Raw genomic sequence first — 26,539 nt, forward strand, 5'->3', positions numbered from 1 at the left:
GGTGGGGGGAGGAGGGAGCAGCCCTTCCTTGCAGAGCTGAAGACTGGAACCTGGTGTTGGCTGATGCAGATTTAACCAATGGCACAGGGGCTTGAAGGAGGAACCGACTCGGGGCAGACAAAAACAACAGATACTCCCAACGGGGACTGAGCCAGGACACATCCCAGGACATATCCACTTCTCCCTGCTTCTTTCCCAGGCCCCTCCCGCCTCTCCTGTGTCCCAGAAGGAAGGCACAATGAGGAGGGCTCTGGCTGGAGCAGAAGGAATTAGGCATATGAACGCTGTGACCCACCAGGGGCGGATTCCAGCTCCCAGCATTATCCTCCCAGACAAATGGTAATTTGTGCTAATTGGGAACAGCAATCGCATATTAAGTTGATTCCTTTCCCAGCCCACGGCCTTTGTTGGTGGCAGACACAACGACGGCTGTAATTAAGAGGAGGAATCTTGGCTCTGCGTGCGCGCTCGCCCCCAGTAGCAAGGCACCCTGTCTGGAGCGGGGTGTGGAGAGTGGGTGCTCCTAATCAGACTGGCCTGGGCTCTAATTCTGTATCCACCACTTACGAGCCACATGAGCCTGAGCAGGTTACGCAACCCCAAGTCCCTCCAAGTCCATTTCCTCATCTGTAAAGTGGAATTAATGAGTGAATCTACCCCACAGGGTTGAGAGAATTCAATAGTTATACATGTTAAGTACATGAATTATGCAAATTATATACAGGGTTGGCATTAGGTGACCAATCATTGGCCATTGTATTGTTATTTCTGAGAATCCAGGAAACACCCTCTCCTCTCCCTGCCTTTGGGAAAGTACCAGGTCAACGTTTCTCAAACTTTAATGCGTGCACGTATCATCGGAGATCGGGTTAAAATGCAGAGCCTGAGTCAGCAGGTCTGGGTGGGATCTGCAAATCCATGTTTCTAACCAGCTCTCCAGGGAAGCCAGCGGCGCTCCTCCACGGATCCGCTCTGAGAATGGAGGTCATAGAGCAGCCGTTCTCAGACTTGAGTGTGCAGCAGAATCTCCTGGAGAGCTCGTTAAAGCACCCCACCCCCAGTGTCGGAGTCAGTAGGCCTGGGTGGGGCCTGAAGATTTGCGTTTCTAACAAGTTCCCAGGTACACCAGTCAGGGTTCTCCAGAAAAGCATTAGGGTATGTGTGTGTGTTTAAGGAATTGGAGCATGCAATATTGCGGGGACTGGCAAGTCTGAAATCTGCAGCGTGGAAACTCAGGCAGGATTTCTATGCTACCGTCTTGAGGCAGAATTGCTTGTTTTTCAGGAAACCTCAGTTTTTGCTCTTAACCCCTCAACTGATTGGAAGAGGCCCACCTATGTTATCAAGGGTGATATCCTTTACTTAAAGTTACTGTTTGTAGATGTTAATCACATCTACAAAATACCTTCAGTGCAACATCTAGACTAGTATTTGACCAAACACCCCTGCACCATACCCTGACCAAAATTAACCATCACATCAAGTTATGAGAGTGCTACTGGTCCAGGTGCCATACTTTCAGAACCGCTGGGTTAGAGTATTAGTTCTGGGATGTTATTTGGGTTCCTTTGGGGAGGAAGGAGTGTTAAAAAAATAGAATGTTACCTAAATTTGGAGCATAGAGGGGAGAAAGTCCCTGAATCCCTTTGCTCTACCCATAAGGCCTGTCTTTCTGCCCCAGTCAGTCCTTGTCTACCTCCAGGCAAAAGTGTTCACATAATTGCTGTAGCCGGGCCAGTCGCAGGGCAGCACTTGGCGTCTGTTCTGCATGGTTCCTTGGAGTCTGCTGAGCCTTCGTCTTCCCCTCCAGTGTTGGCAGAGCAGCCCAGGGAGGGGTCAAGTTATGTCGTCTTCTCTACACCATCCTGTGGGGACCCTCTTCCATCTCAGAGCTTTGCCGTCACTCTCAGGGAATGGAAGAGCAGGCCCTTGGGTCAGGCATTTAAAGTCCAGTCTAGTAATCAAACTTTTTTCCACATAAGCAGCCTCACCTCCAAGCAGCTCAGGCCTGCTGGGTTGGTGGGGAGGTGGGCAAGACATAGACCATGGGGACCACTTGTTCCTCCAGCCTCCCTCGTGGTGCTCGAGGCAGGTGCTGGGCTGTCAGGGGACCTCCGTCAGTCTGTCTGTGTGTCCCTGAGATAGTGTAACACTTCACACAGGGTGGAGCGTCCTAGGCGTCCACTGGGCTGCTCTCAGCGGTGGGGGTCTCTGTCCAGTCTGCAAGACAGGAAGAGCCACATGTTAACATTTGGTGACGCTAGTGTACCCCAACCAGAGCTTCTTGAACTTTTTCACTGAAAACTTTTAAGAGTTGTGATGCCTTGGTCAGTAAATATTAGAAAGCCCAACCAACAGGTGCTTAAACAAGAGGGCAGGAGTTCTAAAATGTTTTTATACCATGGGCCTCTTTGGCATCTGCTGAAATGTACGGACCCCATCACAGAACAGTGGTCCTTTTTTCTTTAAAACCACTTTATTGAGATATAATCGGCATACAAAAAATTGTACATATTTAATGTACCCAAACTAATGTGTTTAGAAATTAGTATACATCTGGGAAAGAACAACGGCTTTAAAAGCATAAAATAGGGACTGGCTGGTTAGCTCAGTTGGTTAGAGCTCGGTGTTGTAACACCAAGGTCAAGGGTTTGGATCCCTGAACTGACCAGCCACCCAAAAAAATAAATAAAAACATAATTCATTATAAAAGAAAGCAATTATATTGAAAAACAGTTATCAAAACTGTGTTAGGGGCTGGCCCGTGGCTCAGTTGGGAGAGTGTGGTGCTGACAACACCAAGTCAAGGGTTAAGACCCCCTTACTGGTCATCTTTAAAAAAAAAAAAAAAGACCGTGTTAGCCTGTGTCCTCCAAGAAACAGATGCCAAGACAAGATTAAACATGCCAGAGTTTTGCTGGAAGGAAGGAAGGGAGGGAGAGAAGAAAGGAAAAAACAAGGAGGGAGGGAGCTCCTACTGCTAAGCGGCCTAAGGTCCAGCAAAGCCACAGGAAGGCCTCAGGCCAAAGTTGGCTGTCGATGGTGTCCCCTGTCTCTCAGGATGGGTCAGTCTTCATATGCCCCCTGCTTGGACATGGCTGATGGGCTGGGAACAGCCACTGGCAAGGAGGCCTGGTGGGCACAGCATGGAACTCAGCACGCAGCAGCTGGCACTCTCCGTCAATGACTGTCCTGTAGCTGGAGGCCTGCAATGTGCATTCTCACAGCCTCCACACAAACGATGAGAAATGTTTTGTGCTGTAGTGATATACGTGCTTTCATTAACAATTAAACAGAGTCTAACAGCAGGCCCCATAGCTACCACGATTTCAAAGGCATGAGGAGCATAAGCAATATTTTGAGATGCCCACAACAATTATAATGTGATATAAAAATAACCGTGACTTCTTTTGATGGCAAAGTCACAGGCATGGCTAATATGTCTATGATTTGTTGCCTGCATTCATAGTAGAAGGAAATGCAAAAATCTGGTTAGGGCTGAGTGAAAATAAAGGTGAATTTTTTTTTTTCTCATTCAAGTTCACAGACCCTGGGGAACTTCTTTTATTGAAGAAAGGTTGACCCCAGGTATGCTTATCAGGTGGCTCTGCACCATCAGTTCCCAGCCCAGCAGCTGGCCACTCCTCTTAGTCACAACATGGCTGCTGTGGCTCCACCTTCACCTCCTCACATCTCTAGCTGCCTTGGGAATAAAGGAAAGCTCTGGTCTTGTGGCCCTTTTGAAGAAGACACAAACTCTTCCCACAGGTCCCTGCAGCAGCCTTCCCTTGGCATCCCGCTGGTCCATGCCTGAACCAACCACATGGCGGGGGCATGGGACCACCATGAGGGCTCAGACGTCCCCAGAGGGCAGGGCCGCTGGGAGGAGTTGATCCCAGTGGGGATCTGTTGGTGGGGAAGAAGCAGTGGCTGCACAGGAGGCCACCGACTGCATTCAACACCCAATGAAGCCACCCAGTGAGTGCCACATGATGAATGTGGCCCCCAGAGACAGGCCAGGGGGTGACAAAGGGACAAGGACAAGGTGGTCAAAGGTAGTACAAAATCAAAGTGATGGTTTATTTTAATAATCTGTTCAAATATTATTTTCCAACCAAAACATATCTTTTTATAAAAAGCACAATGTAAAAATGTTTTCCTCCCAAATTGTCGAGTAAGATAGATACTCCCAGAAGTAGCATCATGTTTGTCATGTGACTTTGTGTAACCCCTGACACTCTGCAAAAGGTACGATGTCCCCAGGTTTGTGCAGCACAGATTTTACTATCCTGGATTTGTTACCTCTGGCTGGGTGGCCTTGGACAATGTGCTTGGCTTTTCTGTTTATTGGTTTCCTCGGCTGCAAAGTGGGGGTAATATTAATGCCTATGCCATAGGGGATTTTTTTAGAGCTTTAGTGCAGTAATGCATGTAAGTCCCTGTGCCTGGCACAGAGTAAATATCTAAGTGTTAGCTGCTGTTATTACCATTGTTATGAACCATTCTCCTAAAGTTAGTGTTCCAGTTATCTGTTGCTGAGTGACAAACTACCCCCAAAATGTAGTGACTTGAAAGAACAATAGTATCTTATTTAGCTCAGGAGCCTCCAGTCTGGGCAGTGCTTGACAGGGAAGGTTTATGACCCAGCATTGGAATTCACATGTCACTTCTGCCTACGCAGTCAGTCGAGACAGTCCTAAAGGCTCACCCAGATTCAAGGGGAGGGGACATTGACTTTACCCCTTGATGGGGTTCTGGAGAACATACGTGACGGGAAATAGAGTGATTGTTTTTGGAAACTACTGTCTGCTTGAGCTAGATATTAGGTGATTTTAGTCTTAACCACCCTGATACATTAGCATATAGGAAGTTTATTTTTCATTCTTTAGGATTATTCCCTTAGGAGGGCACCTCTTGGAACAGGCATGTCAAGTTACTAACAATGGTTTAAACAATAAAGGCATTTTATTACCTCATATAACAAGAAAGCTGGAGGTAGGCAGTTCCAGGTCTAGGGATATGTTCAACGATGCCATTAAAGGTCCAGGCTCCTTCTTTTTGTCCACTCTGCATCCTCAGTGTGTTGGCTTGTTGTCATCTGTTGGATATGAAATGGCTGCTGTTGTTGTGGGCACCACCTCCGCAGACTGTAGAATTCGAAGAAAGAAGCAAAGGAGACAGGCATTTCTTATTTCTTCCCATTTCTCTCTCTCTCCCTCTCCCCCTCCCACCTTAATTTTCTTTTTCTTTTGGCAGCTGGCTGGTATGGGGCCACCTTAATATTTTTAATAAGGAGGAAGATCTTTCCCAGAATCTCCAAGCAGATGTCTTCTTAGGTCTCATTGGCCCAAACTGGTCACATGGTTTCCACCAGCTGCAAGGGAAGCTGGGAGAAATGGTGTCTGGCCTTTCCAGCCTCCATCATGAGAGGTGGGCTTTGCCAGTACAGAAAAAGCGGAAGCAGAGTAGCTACAGGGAAGGCAACCAATGGGGGTGGGGGTGGTCCCTAATCAAAAGGTATGAAGCTTAAAAAACACTTTTTAATTGAAGTTTTATAAAACATAGATGACTGCCCAAGTTATAGGGGTACAGTATAAACTTTCACCAAGTGACCAGTACCTAGACCATAAGCAGAACATTACCGGCTCCTCAGCAGCAACCTCTCCCCGCAAACCCCCTCCACTCACCACCCTCCAAGTCACCAACAGCATAGATTTGTTTGTGTGCTTTGATACTTTATTTTTTAATTAATTAATTATTCTCCCTTTTTTTTGATGCTTTTGTATTTTATATAATTGGAGTCATTATGTCTGGTTTCTCTCCCTCAACATTACATTTATGCGATTCATCCTACCGATGTGGGTAATTGTAAATTGTTAATTGTCATTGTTGTATCCTATTCCATTGGGTGAATCTTTAACCACTCGGGAGTTTCGAGGTTGGGGCTATTATGAATAGTGCTGCTATGGATGTCCCTGACCCTGTCCATGGATGCACACGTGCACACATTTCTGTTGTGTAGATACCTGGGGAGGAATTGCTGGGTGGTATTATAGGGGGCAACTATGTTTAGCTTTTGTGGATGCTACCAGTTTCCAAAGAGTGTACACTTCCAGCAGCAGTGTGTGATGAGAGTTCCAGTTTCTCCACATCCTCATCAGCACTTAGGATTGTCTGTTTCTAATTTTAGCCATTCTCAGGGAGTGTGTAGTGGTATTATAGTGTGACTTTCATTTGCATCTCCCTGGTGACTAATGAAGTGGGGTGCCTGCTCATATGTTAACACGGGATAATCTTCTTTCATGAAATGTCTGAATCTTTCACAAGGCTGTGAGTTGTTGGGAGCCCTCAATGCACACTGATCAGCTGCTTTCCAAAACTGCTGTTCAGTGGCTGCCCCTGAGCCACCATCAGTGCCCCATAGTCTTTTGGGCACTCCATCTTCTGGGCACATGCAGCCCTGAACTAGGGTGCACAGCACGGCAGCAGAGGAGAACAGAGGGAAACGAGAATTTGCACTTGCTGGGCGCATTTATGCTGGAGAAAAGATGATTCAAGTGGACCTGTTTAGTGGCTGCAGATAACTAAGAGCTGTTCTGGCATCCAGGAATCAGATTTGTTCTAGGAGGCCCTAGAAGCCAGAGTCAGACTGGCAAATTTTAGTTCAACACAGGTTAGGCTGTGAAAGTTCCTTGAGATCTGGGTTAGTGCTATAGCAAAATGCCCAGCACACAGTAGGCACCTAATATATACCTCTTGGGTGACTGCTTAACAAAGCTGTCTTGCAAAGAGATGGGCTGTGTTTGGAGGGTAGGGAGAGGGCAGTGAGCTTCTGCACACTGTGGGTGTGCGAGGCCAGGCAGATGACCGTTGTAGAAGGACCGTTGCAGACCACTTCTCACAGGAGAGACTAATGCCTTTGGTGAGGACCACTCTGCAGGATGTTAAAGATTCTCCAGCCCCTAGCTCTGTGAAGCTATGAATTATCCATGCTGGAGTTCAGTAAAGGCAGACTGATTTCAATATTAGCTGAAGTAAAACCTAATTAGGAAGGCAAATTGGTTTCCAAAAAAAGAATTGGATGATATGTTCCCAGGACTGTTCGAAATGGGTTTTTAATTGTCTGTTCTTTTGCATTATTCATGCAAATGTATGTCTTTGTGAGCTAGTTTCTCACTTTCCTCTCTCTGTCCCTCTCCCTCCGGCTGTACTTAGCACCTTCTCTGTTCCAGCCCCTTCAGGGCTGAGCTGAGCCATTCCTCTAGGGATAGCCCGGGGTCCACAGGGCAGACGGAGACAGAGGAATGCTGTGGAGGGGCCCCAGGCACAGGGGCCAACAAGGAACCATGCAGAGCCGAGAACTGGCCTTTCCTCACTCCCCCCAGGTGGCCCGTTCGCAGGGGAAGGGCATCTTCCTCTTCCGGAGGCTGAAGGACGTCATGGACTGGAGGAAGGTGAGCTTCCTCTTCTCCTTCCTCCCGAACCCCTCCTCCACCCTTGCCAGAAGGAGGGGCCCCTCCTTCCTTCCCTCCAAGTTGAGAGGCGTTCAGAGGACTGGCAGAGAGGCTCTGCCCACAGGCCTGTCCCTAGGAGCAGGGGTCTCTGAAGCCAGATTGTCTGGTTCAAATCCTGACTTTGCCACTCCATAGAGGTGTGACCTTGGGCAAATTACTTTACCTCTCGGTGCCCCAGTAAAAGGGGATAATAATAGTAGCTGCTGAGGACACAACAAGCTAATAAGCATATACCCCAAGAACAGTGCTTGGCACTTGGTAAGTGCTCAGCACATGTTCTTTATCTGGGGCTCCTGCTCCCCTAGCTGGGGAGAGTTTGGCTGATGGACTGTCCCTCCAGGACTTAGACTGAGCCTCAGGGGCAGCTTCTTCCCTCCCCCCACCTCGTCCTTGTCCCAAGTCACGGCCATAGGAATCCTGGTTCAAATCCCGTCTCTGCCACTCAGCAACGGCGTGGGCTGGGGAAAATGACCTAAGCCCTCTGAACATTAGTGGTGATCATGGTGCAGGGTGGGTGGGAGGAGCAGGATGATCCAGCTTCTGCAGGACCAGCACCTACTGCAGCCGCAGGCTCACAGCAGGCGCTCAATGAATGCATCTCCCCCTCTACTCGTGTCCTGATTCCTTCTGTGAAACTGTCAGGGCACTGCTGGGAAGAAGCTCACCAGCATGGAGGCCCAGCCCACCCAGAGTGCAGTCAATCCCTCCAGCAGCCATGTGAGTAGAGGTGGGGGTGGGCTGGGGTCCCAGGATGGCAAGGCCTGGCTGCCAAGGAGGGGAGCAATGGTGGGTGGTGAAGATCTGCCCTGGAAGCCAGAAGCCCTGAGTTCCACTGCTCCCTGCCACTGGGCTGGTGTGTGACCCCACCAAGTGTGTGACCCATGTCTTTGGACCTTGTTTCCTTACAAGGTTACTCTGAAGGGGACAAGGGGTGAGAAAGGACTTTGCAGACTGTGAGATGCTGTGCATGTATGTGAGGGCACTGCTCTCTTCCTGGGCTGGGCTGGCAGGGAGAGAAGGGAGAGGTGTGCCCTTGGGGGCCCTAGGGATGGTCTAGACTGCACTGTCACAGAGCTTTCTACGGTGATGGAAATGGTGTGTACCTGTGCTCTCCAGTGCCGCGACCACTGGCCACATGTTGATATTGAGTGCCTGCAATGTGGCTGGTGTGACTAAAGGACTGGATTTTTAAAATTTCACTTCCTTTTTTAGATTTTGGTAAAATATACATAACATAAAATTTACCATTTTAACCATTTTTAAGTATTCAGTTCCGTAGCGTTAAGTGCATTCACACTGTTGTGCTGCCACCACCACCATCGATCTCCAGCACTTTTTCATCTTCCCCATTTGACACCCTGTGCCCATTAAATGCTAATTCCCTACTCCGCCTCCCCCCAGCCCCGGGCAGCCACCATTCTACTTTCTGTCTCTGTGAATTGACTACTCTAGGCACCTCATATAAGTGGAATCATAGTGTTTGTCCTTTTGTGTCTGGCTTATTTCACTTAGCACAATGTCTTCCAGGTTCATCCATGTCGTAGTACATAACTTCATTTACTTTTTATCAATTTAAATGTAAATGTAAATAGCCACATGTGACCAGTGGCTGCCCTATTGGGCGGGACAGGTCTAAAGGGTAAATGCTCAAATTCTGCCCAGACTGTGTGGATCCACATCCCAGGTGTACCACTGACCAGCTGTGTGACCTTGGGCAAGTCACTTTCCTTCTCTATGCTTCAGTTTCTCATTTGTAAAATGGGAATAGCATTAGTACTTACCTGATAGGGTTGATTTAAGGATCCGATGAGATGCACCATGTAGAGTGCCTAGTAGATGCTCAATAAATGTTCATAATTGTTGTTATGACAAGTAGGACACGAGAAGTTCTGATGACCAGAAAGATGAGATTCCCGTGGAGAACTATGTAGCCCAGCGTTACATTGAAAATCCCTACCTGATAGGAGGTGAGATGACTGTCTCTGCTCCCTGCCCTTCCACTGAACAAGTCAGTCAAACAGTCAGTCAACAAGCCTTGACTAGCAGCCTGCCCAGTCTGACACCAGGCATGAAAGGATGCCAAGGTGAGATCTGTCCTGCACTCTGCCACCTCCTAGCCGTTGCCCCTACAGTTTCCTCTGGCTGGCATGCCCTTCTTGCTCCCTTCTTTGTTCATGAAACTTCTCCTTCTTTGAGAACCAACTCATTCTTTCATGTATTGATCCAACAAATACTTATAAAGAGCCTGCCTGGTGCCAGCCACTGTCCTGGGTGCTGGCTGCCCACCCTGCTCTCATGGATCTTATACTCCAGATGGGCAGACTGCAATAAACCAGAAAACCATAAATAAAATAAAATAATAAAACTATCCCACACAGTGGTGGGTGTTATGAAGTAAATCAAGCAGAGTGATGGGACAGAGTGATGTGGGGATCAGGGATTACCCCTCTGAGGAGGTGACATGTGAGCTGAGACTCGAATGACGATTAGGAGCCACTTGCGTGTAGATTTGGAGGGAGAGGAATGCAGGGAAAGCAACCTGCAAGGGCAAAGGCCTCAAGGTGTAATGGAGCCTCCTCTGAAGGCTTGGCAGGTTTCCCCAGGCGCACGTGGTCTGTGGACTACAGACACGGCAGGCGTGTGTGAGAAGGGGCGTGATTCGGGGGTCTTGTCTGAGAGGGGCAGGCGCTGAGCAGGTGCATCATTGCAGTGGTGTTAATGCCATTTGCCTCTGCCCACCTCCTCAGGTAGTCACCATCCCTGGCGGGCAGTCCCTGGGTCTCTTCTCCCCTCTCCTCTCTTGGCTCCCAGCTTTTTGTCTCGAGCTGAGACCTTGCCCCTGAGCCCCAAATCTTGATGTCCAACAGTCTGTGACATCCCCTCTTGGGCATCTGCTGGCAACTCAAACCCAACATGCCCCAGATTCTACCCCACCCCCCAATGTGGCTCATTCCCCAGCTTCTCATCCCGGATAAGAGCCCCTGTACCCCCTGGTTGCTAAGCCAGGAACCAGTTAATATTCTGGGGCAACCCTCTCTTCCCTTCTCCTCCAGTTCTGCACCAAGCTCCACACAGCTTTGAATCTGTCTGGCCACCCCTCTCACTTCCATCCTGGTCCTGGTCACTGTCCTCTCCTTCCTGGACAGCTGCGCCGACCTCCTCACTGGTGTTCCACTGCTGTCCCTTCTGCTGCACTCCAACACATAGTCAGCGACATCGGACACCCTTTAGTGGCTCCCCATGGTTTGCAGGACAAAACCCAAAGGTGCCAACCTTGCTCACCTCGTCTTCCACTCTACCCTTGACCCAAGCTCTATGCCCCCCTGGGCCTCTGCCCATGCAGTTTCTCCTGCTCAAAGACCCTACCCCACTCTGGGCTAGGCACTTTCTCACCATGTAGGTCACCACTTCCCATCGGTCCCTCCATGACCACTGAGTCTCAGGCCTTACCCCAGCATTGACCGCCCCCAGGGACCCTCTCCTTGTACCTTGTCTGCTTTTAGTGGGAGCACCATGGAGGCAGGGAGTCATATCTCTGTCCATTGCTGTGCCCCCCAAACCTAGCATAGTGCCTGACATTCAATCAATATTTGCTACACAAATATTTCTTTCCTTGCCTGACAGGCTGCAAATTTGACCTGCGTGTCTACGTGCTGGTGATGTCGGTGAGTAAGTAAGGCAAGGGCTCTCTTCCAGAGGGGGTTCTGGGGTGCTGGGCTCAGGGGACATGGGGCAGAGGCCATTCTGGGGCACCTTGTGTGAGCTGGTCTGGTTTTATGTCTGCTTGGGAGAGCCCAGGGGGAAATTTAGGGGCAGGCAGACATACTCAGGTTTTACCATCTCAGATGCCCCAGCATGTGGATTTGCCCTCCACCTGTCCTTTGTTCATTCAGTCATCCGTGGTAACCACAGAAAATGTTCACTGAGCACCTACTAAGCACCAGGCCCTAGTGCTTAGCAGGTTTGATGTTATTTAGTTCTCCTATGATTCTATTATGATCCTCATTTTACAGATGAGGAAACAGGCTGACTGACTTGCCCAAGGTTACGCAGTGGCAGAGCTGGAATTCAAATCCCGCAGCCTGGCCCCAGAGCCTACTCCCTTAACCACAGAGTTGCTCTACCCCCTCCACCCATTCATTCATTCATTCATTCATTCATTCAGCAAATATCTAAACCTTCATGGTCCTGTGAAGCACTGTGCTGAGACAAGGATACGGGGGTGCCCGAGATAGGCTCAGCTCCTGTCCTGGAACTCACTGCAGGCAGGGTGTCACACGTGATGGTGGAGCTCAGAAGAGGTCTATTCATCTTGTTCCTTCCACATCCCTCTCCCTCCAGGGAAGGAGGGGTAGAATCAAAGGAGGTGACTTAGGGCAGATGCTTGAAGGACGATGTGGGAAAGAAGGTGGGGTATTCCAGGTGGAGGTCACAGCAGGGGCAAGAGCTAGGAGGGGTGAAAGTGCCTGTATGTCTTCCCTTTCCCTTTTCTCTCCCTGTCCCGCCACATCTCAGTACATCCCGCTGCGGGCGTGGCTCTACCGGGATGGCTTTGCCCGATTCTCCAACACCCGCTTCACGCTGAACAGCCTTGATGACCAGTGTATCCTGGGGTCCTGCCTGGCCACCCCCAACACACCTGCCTCTTCCTGTCATCGCACAGATGTTTGCTGAGTTTCTGCAGTGGTCTGGGTGTGGGGGACACGGCAATGAACAGACAGGCCAGGGCCATTCCTTCTGGGAACTTCCCAGTCTTGTGGGGGTGACCCGAGGGGAGCAGCCCAGCTCTGCTCCAAACAGCTCTCCCCAAACTGCTTTGCTTGATGATCACTTCAGTGATGCGCCTAACGTTCATATTTATTCATACTCATAGGATCGGACAGTTTTAGCCCCTTTGGAGAACGTTTGCATCCATTCTTGTGCCCTGTTCTTCAGTGCCTAGGTGTTGGCTCTCCCATTCATTCAAATGCAATGCCATTTTCACCCATCTAATCGGCAGAGACCGAAAATTTGATAACACGCCGTCTTGGCGAGGCTGGGAGAATACATATGTTGCTGCGGGGAGTGTCAACTCCCCAGAAAGCAATCTGGCAAATATTATCAAAAGGCAAATGCACACACCCCCTGAGTCAGCAATTCCCCTTCTGGGAATTTATCCTACAGGTGCACCCACAATAGAGAAAAAGACAGGCTCAAAGGTGATTCATTGCACACGTTTTTTGTGAGAGTGAAAGAAAGGAAACAATGAAATGCATGGCTCATTTATACAATGAAACAGTATGCACCTGTTAAAAAGGAACTGGGGAGAATGCTTTATGTACTAACATGAAACCATCTCTGAGATGTATGGGGGTGCTTCAAAAAGTTCATGGAAAGATTCATATTATCTTTTAATTCCATTTTTCCACAAAAGTTTCGAAGTACCCTGGTACTTTTCCCAATTAGCAATGTCAGAGAATGTTGTGAAAAGTCTGTTCCCATTCACGTTAAAAATTATACTTACATGTGTGTTTGCTTACCTGTACATACACATCTTTAGAAGGACAGACAAGAAACTGGAAACAGAATTTGTCTTTAGGAGGAGAAATAGGTGGGCAGGGACAGGGGTGGAAAGGAGATAACTTCTTACATATGTTTTTGTACTTTTTGACTTGAGCCATGAGACTATATCATCTGGTCAAAATACAAGCATCAAAAAAAGGATTTTCAGATTTTTAGGCCTGAGCATCAGAAGAAAAGGGGTAGACAATCCAGAAATATTTAGGGGATAAATCAGCAGGACTAGATTACCTGCATGTTGGTTGAAGAAAGAATTTGTAATGTAGGGAAATGTATAAAGTTGAAAATAAATATTTTCTGACCTGATTCTAATCCTCTGTAGTTTTCAGAGTTAATAGATTAGTGAATAGTGACTATCCTTTCATACTTTTACATAAACAGAACCAGACTTCCTTAAAAGCTTGGAGGACCCAGCCCATGTTTTTAGCCAATTCACAACTCTCTGCCTTCAATTAAGTGTGTGTCCAAGGTCATGCATTTGCATGTAAGACAGAGAGTAGGCCCTTCTGAGTATTTTTTACAATTTGTTTTTTTCTACTTTGCCAACTTCATTTCCAATATGTTTATTTTATTTTGCAATTCTAAGAAGCACCTATCATATGTAAGTCATCAAATTTATTTTAGTTTAGTCTTATTGCCACCTTGTTTCTTGTTAAAATTAAGTAATACATATACAGCACTTAGAACGGTGCCTGGTCCAGAGCGACCCCTCAGTGAATGTTAATGGTCCTCCCTCCCCCATTTAAAGGTCTTTGCACATCTCTGGGCATTATGGGGACTTATTAAACAAACCGAGCCCTCTCCCAGGGCTAGTCTCTATTTTATGAGGCTTCGGTTTTCACAGTGAGTGAATACACATCATTTTCCATCCTTTCTTTTAAATCGTTTTTAATTTTTTAATCTTGGAATATTAAAATAGAAAAGACTATGACAGAAACCTATGCATCTACCATCCAGATTTAACAGATATTAACATTTTGCCATATTTGCCACAGATATTACATACCAATTTTTAAAATAATAAGGTAACTTTGGATCACAAAATAATAAGAAATATCTTTTTAACCTGACTTTTATATATATATATATAGTTTACACACAGTTATTCAAATATATATACATATGTTTTGGGTGGTTTTTGGCAGCTGGCCAGCATGGGGATCTGAACCCTTGACCTTGGTGTTACAACACCATACTGTAACCAACTGAGCTAACCGGCCAGCCCTACATATATATTTATATGTACACAAAATACAAAAATATTTGCTGAAACACTATATATCAGTGAACAAGTAGAAATAGCTTAAGTCCCCATTGAGGGATAGTGAAATGAATTATAAAGCATCTACATTATGTTGTGCGTTTGTTAAAAACAACTAGATAGATCGCAACGTCATGAAATGCAAAGGTATCTAAGACTGACTATTAAGTGAAAAACAAAATGCAAGGTGTGGAAGTGGTGTCTATGATCCCATTTTTGCTTTTAAGAAAGTCTGGTTCTGTTTAGGTAAAAGTATGAAAGGATAGTCACTATTCACTAATCTATTAACTCTGAAAACTACAGAGGATTAGAATCAGGTCAGAAAATATTTATTTTCAACTTTATACATTTCCCTATATTACAAATTCTTTCTTCAACCAACATGCATTACTCTAATAATAAAAATAATAAAACATTTAAAGGGTATAGTTTTCAAAATAGAAGTAGTATAGCTCATTAAAGACAAATCAGAAAATTCAGAAAAGTACAAAAAAGGAAAAGAAAACTTGTGTAGTCAAATTTTCTAGAGTAACTACTTACCATTTTGGTGTATTTCCTTCCAGGTTCATCTGTAGAGGTTTTTGCTGTTATCGTTTGCCTTTTATATACTATTGATCCCATGGTATAAATATAACCTTTCTTCCATTAAACGTTATCATCAGTATTTTCCTTGTAGACAGTTTTTATGAGTTACAAAATATTCCACTGAGTAGACTTACTGGTTTACTAACCTCCCATGCTGCAGGCATTTGGGAAGTTATTCAGTTTCTTGCTATTATGACACAAGATACAAAGGAACATGGTTTTTTTGTAAACCTTTTACTGTATTTAAGATTTTTCCTTCAGATGTTGTCACAGAGGTATAAATACCGGGTCAAGGGCATCTGGTCAGATTGTTTTTCAGAAAAGTTCTTTATATTTATACCCTCCCATTGACACGGTCCATTTCACCCCAGCTCCCTAGTACTGGGGACAATCATGTTAAAAAGCCATTTCTGAAACAACTGGCACATCTGATGAAGCATATATGGATGACTTGATCAGAAAGCAGAATTTTGCTTAAGATTTTGCATCTCTTCCAATTTGCATTTTTCCCTATTTACATCTCTTTTAAGTTGTGTATCTTCTACTACTAGAAACTTTGAGCATTTTCCCAGATGGTCGTCTACCAATTTTCTCTTTTATGTTTTCATATTCTTTATTTCTTAGATTCCCATGTTTTATTGTTAACAATTTATGTGAGATTTTCACGTGATAAAAATATTAGACTGCAGCCAGTACAGGGACCGAACCCTGTGGACCGTGGTGTCATCAGCATCACGCTCTAACCAACTGAGCTACCTGGCCAGCCCCATTTGCTACAAATCTTTTCTCTAGTCATGTGCCTTTAATGTTTGTCTTGACATCTGATTATTTTTATTTTTACATGGCTGACTCCTTAGTTGACTCCATAGTTGTCCACTGACAGCCTCTGTGATTTCTACTGTCATTTCTAAGCTAAGAAAATTCTTTTCCCCCTAAAGATTTCACAACTAATTAGCTCCATTTCTCTATGGGATTATTTTGATCTTTTACTCTTTGCTACTTGACTGTTCGGTCCATCGGGACCTGATTTCAGGTCCACGTGTGGAGCGGGCGGCTGTGAGTGCGCTGACCAGTCACCCCTCCCGTTAGGCCTGTGTCTCCTCTGCCCCTAGGAAAGGCCCCGCTTTCTCATCCCTTGCCGGCAAGAGCAGCATGCAGAGAAGTGCAAAGTGCTGGGAATGACGCTTCCTTCATTCCTTCTCAAGCCAGCAACTCACTTTGCCTCTTTTCCTATTTTCTTACGACAGCTTTGTTGAGATAGAACTGACAGCTCACTCAGTTAAAGCAGGCGGGCGAAAGGTTTTTATCGTATTCACACAGCCATCACCATACTCAGTTTTAGGACATTTTCATCATCCCCATCCCTATTAGCCATCACTCCCTATTTCCCCTCAACCCTCCTCCCAACCCTTTGCCACCACTTTCTGTCTCTGTAGATTTGCCAGTTCTGGACATTTTATGTAAATTGACTCATACACCATGTGGTCTTTTGTGTCAGACTTCTTTCACTTTGCATAATGTTTTCAAGGTTCATCCGTGTCGTAGCACGGTCGGTACTTCATATCTCTTTATTGCTGAATGATATTTCATTATATGGATATACCACATCCAGTAACGTGGCTGTACCATTTTATTCACTGATGGACATTGGAGTTGTTTCCACTTTTTGGCTATTATGAAAAATGCTGCTATGAAAATTTCATGTCCAAGTTTGTGTGTGGACATATGTTTTCATTTATCTTGAGTATATACCTAGGAGTGGAGTTGCTGGTCACATGGTAATTCTATGTTTCACTTTTTGAGGAACTGCTAGACTGTTTTCCAAAGCACTGCACAATCGTACATTCCCTCCAACAGTGCTCAGGGTTCCAGTTTCTCCACATCCTCACCAGCACTTGTTATCTGTCCTTTTTATTGTTTTATTATATCCATCCTAGTGGATGCAGAGTGGTTTTGATTTCCATTTCCCTGAAGACTAGTGGTGTCAAACACCTTTTATGTGCCTGTTGGCCATCTGTAAATCCATTTGTTCAAATTCTTTGTCCATTTTTATTGGATTATTTGTGTTTTTATTGTTAAGTTATAAGAGTTCTCCCCCAGCCCCCCTTTTTTATGATCTGGCCAGTACAGGGATCGAACCCCAGTCCTTGGTGTTATGAGCACCAGTCTAAGCAACTAAGCTAATTAGACAGCCCAAGTTATAAGAATTCTTTATGTATTCTGGATACTAGTTTCTTATCAGATACATGATTTGCAAATATTTTCTCCCATTTTGTGGGTTGTCTTTTCATTTTCTTGATAGGGTCCTTTGAAGCACAAAAGTTTTTAATTTTGATAAAGTCCAATTTATGTTTTTTCCTTGGTTACTTGTGCTTTTGTGGCATAACTAAAAAGCTCTGCCTAACCAAGGTCACAACAACTTATTTCTATATCCTCTTCTAAGAGTTTAATAGTTTTGCCTCCTATATTTAGGTCTGTGGTCCGTTGGGAGCTAATTTTTGTCTAGTGTGAGGAAGGGATCCCACTTTATTTCTTTGCACGTGGATATCGAGGTGTCCCTGCCCAGCTGTTGAAAAGACGACTCCTCTTGCTCTCATTGAACTGCCTTGCTGCCCTTTTCAGAAATCAATTGACCATAAATGCAAGGGCTGCCTATTTAGTGGCTTGTCATTTGCTTATTCTTTTGAAATTGAGGCAGAAAAACTCTCAGAAAAATGTGAAAGAAAATAAGTCTTTGAAAAGCTTTAAAGAAGACATTCTAGGAAAGAGATACTGAAGAGGATACCCACCTTCTCCAGAGAGGCTGAAGCCACCCTGCCCTGTCCCATATGCCACAGACAGTGACCTAGAACCTCTACCTCCCCTTCCGATAAATGTCCCAAATAAGTCCTGGAGAAAGTTACATCTTATGGCCATTTCATGAGGTCTGGGGGATCTACCTTGCTTAGCTGTGGGGGAAGGGGGGAAGATGTTGAGGAACGGATGTTCTGAATGGCTGTCACTTAACTTCATCTGCGAGATGAGAATAGTTTAGGGAGAAAGTGAGATGATGTGTGTGAATGTGCTCTGTAAGCTGCAAAGTGTTGCCAACGTCACTGGTGGTGACGATGGTGATGATACCAGAAGGCAGACTCTCAGAGCTGGGACTTCAGAGGCCACCCTGACCCCACCACAATGCTGGATCCCTTCTCCAATATTCCTACAAAGTGGCTACCCAGCCTGAACCCCTCTAGTGTCAGGGAGCTCAGTATGTCCTGAGATAGCTGTTCTATATCTGGTTCTTCTTGTTAGAAAGTGTTCTCTCCCCTTGAGTTGAAAAATCAATAAAATCAGCTATCCCAGGCACTTTAAGAAACACTTTTATACAGTATTTTATGTGATCTTTCAAATAATCCTGTGAAGTCAGTATACTACTATGTTCCCCCATTTAACACGTGGGGAAACAGGCTCAGAGAGGTTAAGTGGCTTGCTCAGGGGCCCACAGCCAGTAAAGATGCAGGTGGGATTTGAACCCAGGCCTATCTGACTCCAAAGCCCGTGCACATGACTTCTGGGTCGACTTAATAGCCTTCTCCACCAATTTCCAAGCATGGGTCTAGTTCAGTCCCTGGGGCTACATGGAGTAGGGCTCGCCTTTCTTGTCCACAATGGCCCTTGACCACCAACCTCTGCCAGATGTTCACCTCACCAATGTCGCTGTGCAGAAGACGTCTCCTGACTACCACCCTAAGAAGGTGAGGAAGCCGGGTTTCTGCCCTCTATGGGTGCAGCCTTTTGGAACCTGGCTGGGGGGTAGGCAGGAGAGGAGAGTGACAAGGAGCCCAGGACAGGCCTGTCTGGGCTCATAGTTCACCAGTGAGGGCAGGCCCACCTTCCCATTTGCAGACCCAGAGTAAGAGTACAAGGGAGGCCCACATATCGTGTCTAAATATTTAAAAGTAACATTATTTAAAAATAACAAATCAAACTCCTAAATAAAATGTCTGCCCACCTTGACATCCTCAACTGATTGACCAGTCAATTGACTGATGTGTCATACACATATACTTTCTATCTATCTATATAATCTATATAATATCCTGCAAGGACATGTTCAAATATGGAATTCTCAGTCTTCTCAGAATTAGGGCCAGATCACGGGGGCACAGGAGAGCAGGCCTCCAGCTCACACCTGCTCCCTTCCTTTCCCTCCCCTGGCTTCATCCCACATGATGGCGGCCTTGTACGTACACATCCCTGCAAACAGCAGCCCGGTGGTCAGTCGTCGGCCTTGGATGTACACACAGTCAGTGCAGTCTGTCTTCAGGAAGGCAGGCCCGGGAAAGAGGCCTACACAGGCTATTTGGGCAGGGGTTTCTGGGGTCCTGGGTAGCCAGTCTTCTTGGACTTGCAGTCTTTGTCCCAGTAGGAGGGGCACACCCAGAGTTATCCTAATCACAAGACTCAGGGATGGGCCCTCTTGCCCAGGCCTAAGGGCAGTGCTGATGGGATCATTTAGGGTCCTGGCAAGTTGGGTTCCTGTTAACTGAGGTCCCCCTCTCCCAATTCGGCTGCCTGGGCTCCCAGGGCTGCAAGTGGATGATCCAGCGCTTCCGGCAGTACCTGGCGTCCAAGCACGGGCCGGAGGCGGTAGAGGCGCTCTTCAGCGACATGGACAACATCTTCATCAAGAGCCTGCAGAGTGTTCAGAAGGTGATCATCAGTGACAAACACTGCTTCGAGCTGTACGGCTATGACATCCTCATCGACCAGGACCTCAAGCCGTAAGTGGGTGGGTGGATGGCCCAGAGAGCCAGGCGGTTGGGTTTTGCACACTCTACAGCCAGACTGCCCAGGTTTGAATCCCAGCTCTGCCACTTTCTAGTTGTATAACATTGGGTGCGCTTCCTTTTTTGTGTGCCTTAGTTTGCCCATCTGTAAAATGGGTTGGTCATGTGCTTATCCCTTATACGGTTGTTATGAGGAATAAATAAGACATCATCTATAGGGCACTGAGCACAGTGCCTGGCACTAGGAGACCTTCCCTGACCATCTGCTGAGTAGATGGTCATCCTCCTGTAGCTCCAGGCAAGAAACCTGCCCTCTCTAAGTCTTGGTGCTTTGAGGATGCAAAGTGCCATGTAAGGGAATATCATTACAATGCTGGTCCCTGCTGAGAACTGAGTGCCCTCCCACAGTGCCCGTGGAGGAGGTCAAGCTGATAAGTAGGACAAGCCTGAGCTGGCAGGGATCACAGTGATGGCCTCACATGATACAACAGGATATGGAAGCCCAGTGGGGCTGTCAGGGAGTTTGAGGTCATACAGCAAGGCAAGGGCAAAGATGGCCCAAGGTCCAAGTACCTGGGCTGAGCTGCTCCCCACCAGCACTCCTGGCTCCAGGAGCCAAACCCCTACCCAGGTCACTGCATAAGTGCTGAGGAGCTTTCTGAACCCGAAGTGGTAGCTGGAGAGTGAGACCTAAGTCAGGCCCTGGTTTAAGGAAAACAGGTCCTGGCATCAGTGGGTCTCTCTCCTTTGCCCCTGCAGCAAAATGTGGCTGCAGGCATTAGAGTGGAAACTGATGGGGGAACAAGCTTGGGAGGACACAGAATATAGTGGAAAGGGAGACCCGAGTTTCCCACTGGCCTGTTGGGTGAGCCCTTCCCTGTCTGAGACAGCTTCCTGTCTGTGAAATGATGGGCTTGCACAAAACATAAGTTTGCAAGCTGGAGGTCCTTGAGCTGCTTTTGGCCTGCAGATACTTTGCATTTGGCCTTCAGAATGTAAATTTATTGAAAATCTCTAAAAACTGAAATATGTTTACACAAAAATCAGGACTTTTTGGATTTTCCGGAAAAATCAGATGATCTGGGCTCACGGTGCCGCAGGGCAACTCTCTCCTGCAGCTGGCGTAGCCACCCCTTTAGACATAGAATGCCCTTTCCAGTTCACCACATACTCCACCCCTCCCTCATGTGTCCCCACCCTTGACACAGCAGGATGCTGGCCATCTATAGGCAAACATTCACTAGGAAAAAGTTTTTCTTGTGCTCACATCTCTATTAGAAGAAGGAAAAGCAATAGCAGCATAAGGGCACCATAATCTTTCTTATACCTGAGCAGCTTCCGTCATTTACAACCTTTCTTTAAAGTGGAAAGGTGGAGGGAGCAGCCCCACCTGAATTGAGGGTGGGGCCCAGGCACCCCATCTAGCTGCTCAGTGAAATCCCAGGGGCCCCCGGGACCGAGTAACCCTAAGGGCCTCCACTGCCTGCCTCCCCAGGTGGCTCCTGGAGGTCAATGCATCCCCGTCACTGACAGCCAGCAGCCAGGAAGACTATGAGCTCAAGACCCACCTCCTGGAAGACACCCTGCACGTTGTGGACATGGAAGCCAGGTGAGGAGGGCCACTTGACCACTTACCCCTCTGTACATGACAAGTGGGGCTCCCACCAAGGGAGAAAGAGAACTCAGAACCTTGAGACTTGAGTGGCTCTCAGAGATGGCTCTGGCCTGCCCCACCGTTTTATAGATGGCGAAACTGAGATTCCACACAGGGTCGGGTCCTGGCCCAAGGCCTCAGCCTGTCTGGGGCAGGGCAGGGCCAACTACAGATTTCCAAGACTCAGTCTAGCAGTAATTCCTCAAAATGTTCTGACTGTGGGACCAAGGACCAGTCTCTTCACCTCTCTGAGCCTCAGTTTCCTCATCTGTAAAAAGGGAAACATCATGCTTACCTCTTAGGGTTTTTAGATTAACTTACCAAGATAAATTATGGGAAAGTGCCTAGCTCACAGCAAGTGCTCAGTAAGAGGCTATTTATTGTCATAACAATGTGTATATAATGGAAAAAGCCAGGGTCTAGCTTCAAGAATGGATGAATCCAGGTGCTCAGTCAGTGTTTGGTTGGTTTGTCTGTCTGTCCCTCCCTCTCTCTCTCTGTCTGTCTTTCTCTGTCTCCTTTTCCCTCTGTATTAGCTTTTTCTCAACTATTCCAGCAAAAGTTTAAGGGCTGATTCTCATTTCAGGGGACTGGGTCACATGCCCATATCTGAATCAATCAGTGTGACTCCAGCTGACCAGGTCTAGGTCTCTTGCCCATCTCCCAGGATTTGGGGTCAACCCCACCTGAGCCATGTGGGTGTGGGAGGGAAGAGTGGTTCTCAGAGGAAAAACTGAGGTGCACTTGTACTGAAAAAAGGTAAAATGGATGCTAAGCAGGCAGAAACCTCAGATGCTCGCTATTCCTACCATCACTTATTTATTCAACAAACATTCGAGCCCCTACTGTGTGCCAGGCTCTGTGGAACACACTAGGGACACAGTAATGAACAAGACAGACCTAGTCCCTGCCTTCATGGAATTTATGGTTTGGGAAGAAAGCAGACTTTGAACCAGAAATCACAAATAGGTGCATGTTATCAAGGGCAAGCGTGGGAGCCTTGGGGCAAAAACAGGAGACCACCCTTCTGAGGCCTGCAGGGGCGCCTGGGAAACAACCAGTGAATGATTGGACAATAGGAGGAATTCCAACAGCTTGGGTACCAGTAGGGCTAGGGGAGGGATCAGGGCCCTGATTTGGGTCTTAGGACTCCACCAGGTGCATGTTCATTAGCCCTTTGTGTCTCCTGCCTGTGCAGGCTCACAGGAAAAGAGAAGCGAGTTGGGGGCTTTGACCTCATGTGGAATGATGGCCCTGTCAGCAGAGAAGAGGGGGCTACTGACCTGTCAGGGATGGGAAAATTTGTGACCAACACACACCTTGGTATGTAGGGCCCGGTGGGGAGTGGGGGCCGGGGATGTGTCATGGGAGGTGCCAGGCAATGTAGGAGGCAGCTTGGCATAGCGGCTAGATTGTCTGAATTCGATCTGCAACTTACCAGCTGTGTGACCTTGGGCAAGGGACTTAACCTCTCTGTTCTTCATTTGTAAAATAGAGATGACATAGTTTCTACCTCAATGTGTGCCTAGAACACTAACTAGCACATACTGTCAGGAGGTGGATTTCAAAGGCTTAGGCGGGAAACAAACAAATGAAAAAACACATGTTGTTAAGAGAAATTAAGGACTTCAGGGTTTGATTTTAAAACTTGGTTTCTAAAAAGTGAAAATTTTCCCTGATTATAAAAATTATTCACACTCATTGTAGAATATTTGAAAACAAAAGAAGGAAAATTTTAAAAACATACAGATAAAACCATCTTTAACAATCTGGTGTATTTTCTTCCAGTTCTTCAAGAATGTATATATTCATACTTTTTCTTTTATAAAATTGGCATTGGGCTGCAGTCTTGAATTCCCAATTTTCCACGTGGTGTTTTCTATTCAAGAATATTAATAAGAGACCCCTTTTGGGGTGCACTTTTTAGCCAGGCCTGGGCTAAATATTTTACAAACATTTTGTCATTTTATCTTTAGGCAGCTTTTATTGCCGTTTTACAGATGAGGAAAAATGGTCGTCAGATGTTACATACCTTGCTGAAGGCCTGGGTCGTAAGTGGTGAGCCTGGACTTGAACTCAAGACTGTCTAATTCTGAATGGTAGCTCAGTTGGTTAGAGTGCAGTGTTATAACACCTAGGTCAAGAGTTTGGATCCCCATAATGGCCAGCTGCCAACAAAACAAAACAAAACAAATCCAAAACCTGAATGCTTGACCGCTAGACTCTCCTGCTCCTAGGTAAAGTTAAAAACAAGATTACCATATGGCTGCAAAATACTCAAGCTTATAAATTTGCCAAATGAATTTCTTATAATTGGGCATTTGGCACAATTCCAATTTTTTACATTTGTAAATAATACCATAATGAATGTCCTCTCACATAAAATCAACTGAAATTCTGGCTATTTCCTTAAAACAGATTCCTAGAAGTAGAATTACTAGGTCAAAGGGATAGACATTACAACTAAATTGCTTTCCAAAGATTATACAAATCTGCCAGTTTTGAATTTTAAAAAAATCTGTGCCAACTTGCTACGTAAAAAGTACTGACTCGTTTTAGGTGCATTCCATTGATTATTGGTGGTTTCAGTTTTTTAATTTGCATTTCTTCTTTTGTAAGCTGTCTATACTCTATTTTTCTATGGGCTGTCTAGTTTTCTAAATTTATAAAGGCTTTGGATGACTATGTAATGCTCTTCCAAGCTTTAATGTGTATACGGTCATCTGGAAACCTTGTTAAAATACAGATGATGATTCAGTAGTTCTGGGATGGAGCCTCAGCCTGCTTTTCTAACAAGCTCCCGGGTAATGCTCTATTATTTAACCATTGCTATGTAACAAACCCTCCATAGCCTAGCAGCTTAAAACAACTACTTTATTTGCTCATTATTCTTCGGGTCTCTCCTGGGGTCATGCATAGGGCTGCAGGCACCTGGTAGTAGTACTAAGACTTGGTGCCCTAGGATGGCCTCACTCACATGTGTGGGGGTTAACACCGGCTGTCAGCTGGGTTTCTCTTTGCATGTGGCCACCTGCCCTCCAACAGTCTAGCCCTGTCTTCTTCACACTGTAGTGAAGAAGAGTTCCAAGAGGCAAGAAAGACATTGCACAGCCTGTGCAGAGGTCCCACAATGTCATTCTGCTACAATCCATTAGTTAAAGCAATTTGCTAATCCAGCCCAGAGTCACGGGTGAGGAAATAGACTCCACCTCTTGATGAGAAGAGCAGCAAAGTCACCTTGCAGAGAGGTGTGCATATGGGAATGGAATCGTTGCAACCATCTTTGCTAACAATTCACCTCAGATGCCAGTGATGCTGGTTTCTGGACCCTGTTTGAGGAGCAAAGATGAAGAATAGTGCTTCTCCACCTTGGCTGCATATTAGAATCATCCGGGAGCTTTGAAAAATACTGATGTAATGTAATCTGGAAAAACCTGGTAAGAAAAAAAATACTGATGCTTGCCAAAGGTAAAGATATGGTTGGTCTAGGCATCACTATGAGGGAACTTCAAAAAGTGCATGGAAAGATTCATATTATCTTTTAATTCTATTTTTCAACAAACTATCTGAAGTACTCTTGTATTTTTAAAAGCTCCCAGTGACTCTAATATGCAGCCCAGGTTGAGAGCTACTGCTTTGGAAGTCTCTGGAATTGTTTCCAGAAGAACGTTTGGGTGGATGGTGGTAAACATAGGAGGAGCAGGTTGGGTCAGGAAGAATATTGATAAATTGAGTAAGGGTTGTGTTCAGGGACATCCAGGTAAAAAGATCAACAGATAACTCAGAGATGAGTCTAGAACTCCAAGAAGAGGTTTGCGTTGGACATGAAGATCTGGCAGTTATGAATGAATCAAATATAGCTAAAGCTAGGGTTTCCTGGAACTCAATTTGGAAAATCTGGGGTAGTATATAGTAGGCTGTCAGCTCAGTGAAGTCTTGATGGCTGGTGAGTGCGTAGGAGGCAGGGACAGAGTTTTAGGTGCTAAGAAGGATCACAGATACCACCTGGTCAGTATTTGTGGCCACAGAGATTCAGTCATTCAGACAGCACTTTTGAGTGCCAGCAATGTGCCTGGCACAAGATTAAACAACCATGAAGTTGCCTCAAGGATCAGCTCTGAGAGCAAGCAGGAAATGGGTAGCACCCCAAACAGGTTGGGAGAGGAGGCATTTCAGCAGCTTACATCAGCTTCTCAGCATGGACTGCCTGGGACACACTTCCGTGGGCCCAGGGGCCACTTGGGAAAACTCATTTCCTAGCCGACTGTGCCTGACACGTGGGTTGGGTAAGGGAAGAAAGCTAACGTATACTGGGCATCTATCAATTGCCAGGCACTGTGCTAGCTTTCAATGCATTTTCACTGTGCAAAACCAGGAGGAAAGGCAGTGTGGGGTTGTGGGTAAGAGCATGGCTCCGGTACCAGGTTCAAATCCCAGTTCTACTACTTATTGTGTGATTTGGGCTAAATGACCACCTCTCTGAGCCTCAGTTTTCTCTTCTGCACATAATTCCTGTGAGGACCCAACAAGTTCATCCATATTAAGTACCTGGAAGCAGTCCCTAGCTTGAGGTAAGCCCCTAGTCAATGTTAGCTTTTGTTGATAAATCCTTCTGTTCACTCCATAAGGCAGATAGTATTATCCTGGTTTACAGATGAGAAAATGGATGCTCGAAGAGGTAAATGACCTGCTTGAGGGCCATGGCAGTTCAGGAGAGGAGCCAGGATGCAAGTCACAGGCCATGCGTGGTTGCATGACTCCTCCTATCCCCTCCTTCCACCAAGTAGTGAGCACAGGCCCCTCCACTCACCCCAAGGACAGACCATCCCAGCCAACACCCCACTTCCCTTCCAGGCTGTGTTAACGATCGGAAACAACAGCTGAGGCAGCTGTTCCGTTCCCTTCAAATGCAGAAGAAAGCTTCCAGCTGATCCCCAGCCACTGGAAGGAAAGCAGCCCAGGAGGTGCCACCCAGGCCTCTCCCCACTCCCAGATTCCAGCACAGCAGCACTTCATGGCATTTGCCTCCCTCCCTCTGGCCTTCTGCCCTCCAGAGTTGAGTGCAAGTAAAAATTTCTGCATTTTTCACACTCCTACATTCCTAAGCCTTCTCTTGGTTTAAGAGGGACTCCAACGAGAGTGGGCCAGTGGGCTAACTGCTCCATGGGGGAACCTACCATTCTCAATGCAGTTTTTC

General features: G+C 46.4%; 1 protein-coding gene across 1 annotated transcript in view; it reads left to right on the top strand.

Moving 5' to 3' along the window:
• TTLL9 (tubulin tyrosine ligase like 9) overlaps positions 1-26,273 on the top strand; it is a 44,444-nt gene extending 18,171 nt beyond the window's left edge. The window contains exons 6-15 of the mRNA XM_063089932.1: positions 7,386-7,454; positions 8,157-8,231; positions 9,391-9,481; positions 11,139-11,179; positions 12,030-12,117; positions 18,595-18,653; positions 19,486-19,682; positions 21,184-21,297; positions 22,541-22,665; positions 26,197-26,273. Coding sequence (XP_062946002.1) covers positions 7,386-7,454; positions 8,157-8,231; positions 9,391-9,481; positions 11,139-11,179; positions 12,030-12,117; positions 18,595-18,653; positions 19,486-19,682; positions 21,184-21,297; positions 22,541-22,665; positions 26,197-26,273 — 936 coding nt within the window. The remainder of the gene's footprint in view (positions 1-7,385; positions 7,455-8,156; positions 8,232-9,390; positions 9,482-11,138; positions 11,180-12,029; positions 12,118-18,594; positions 18,654-19,485; positions 19,683-21,183; positions 21,298-22,540; positions 22,666-26,196) is intronic.
• The last annotated feature ends 266 nt before the right edge of the window (positions 26,274-26,539 follow it).

Source organism: Cynocephalus volans, chromosome 1, assembly GCF_027409185.1.
Source record: "Cynocephalus volans isolate mCynVol1 chromosome 1, mCynVol1.pri, whole genome shotgun sequence".
NCBI classification, from domain to species: Eukaryota; Metazoa; Chordata; class Mammalia; order Dermoptera; family Cynocephalidae; genus Cynocephalus; species Cynocephalus volans.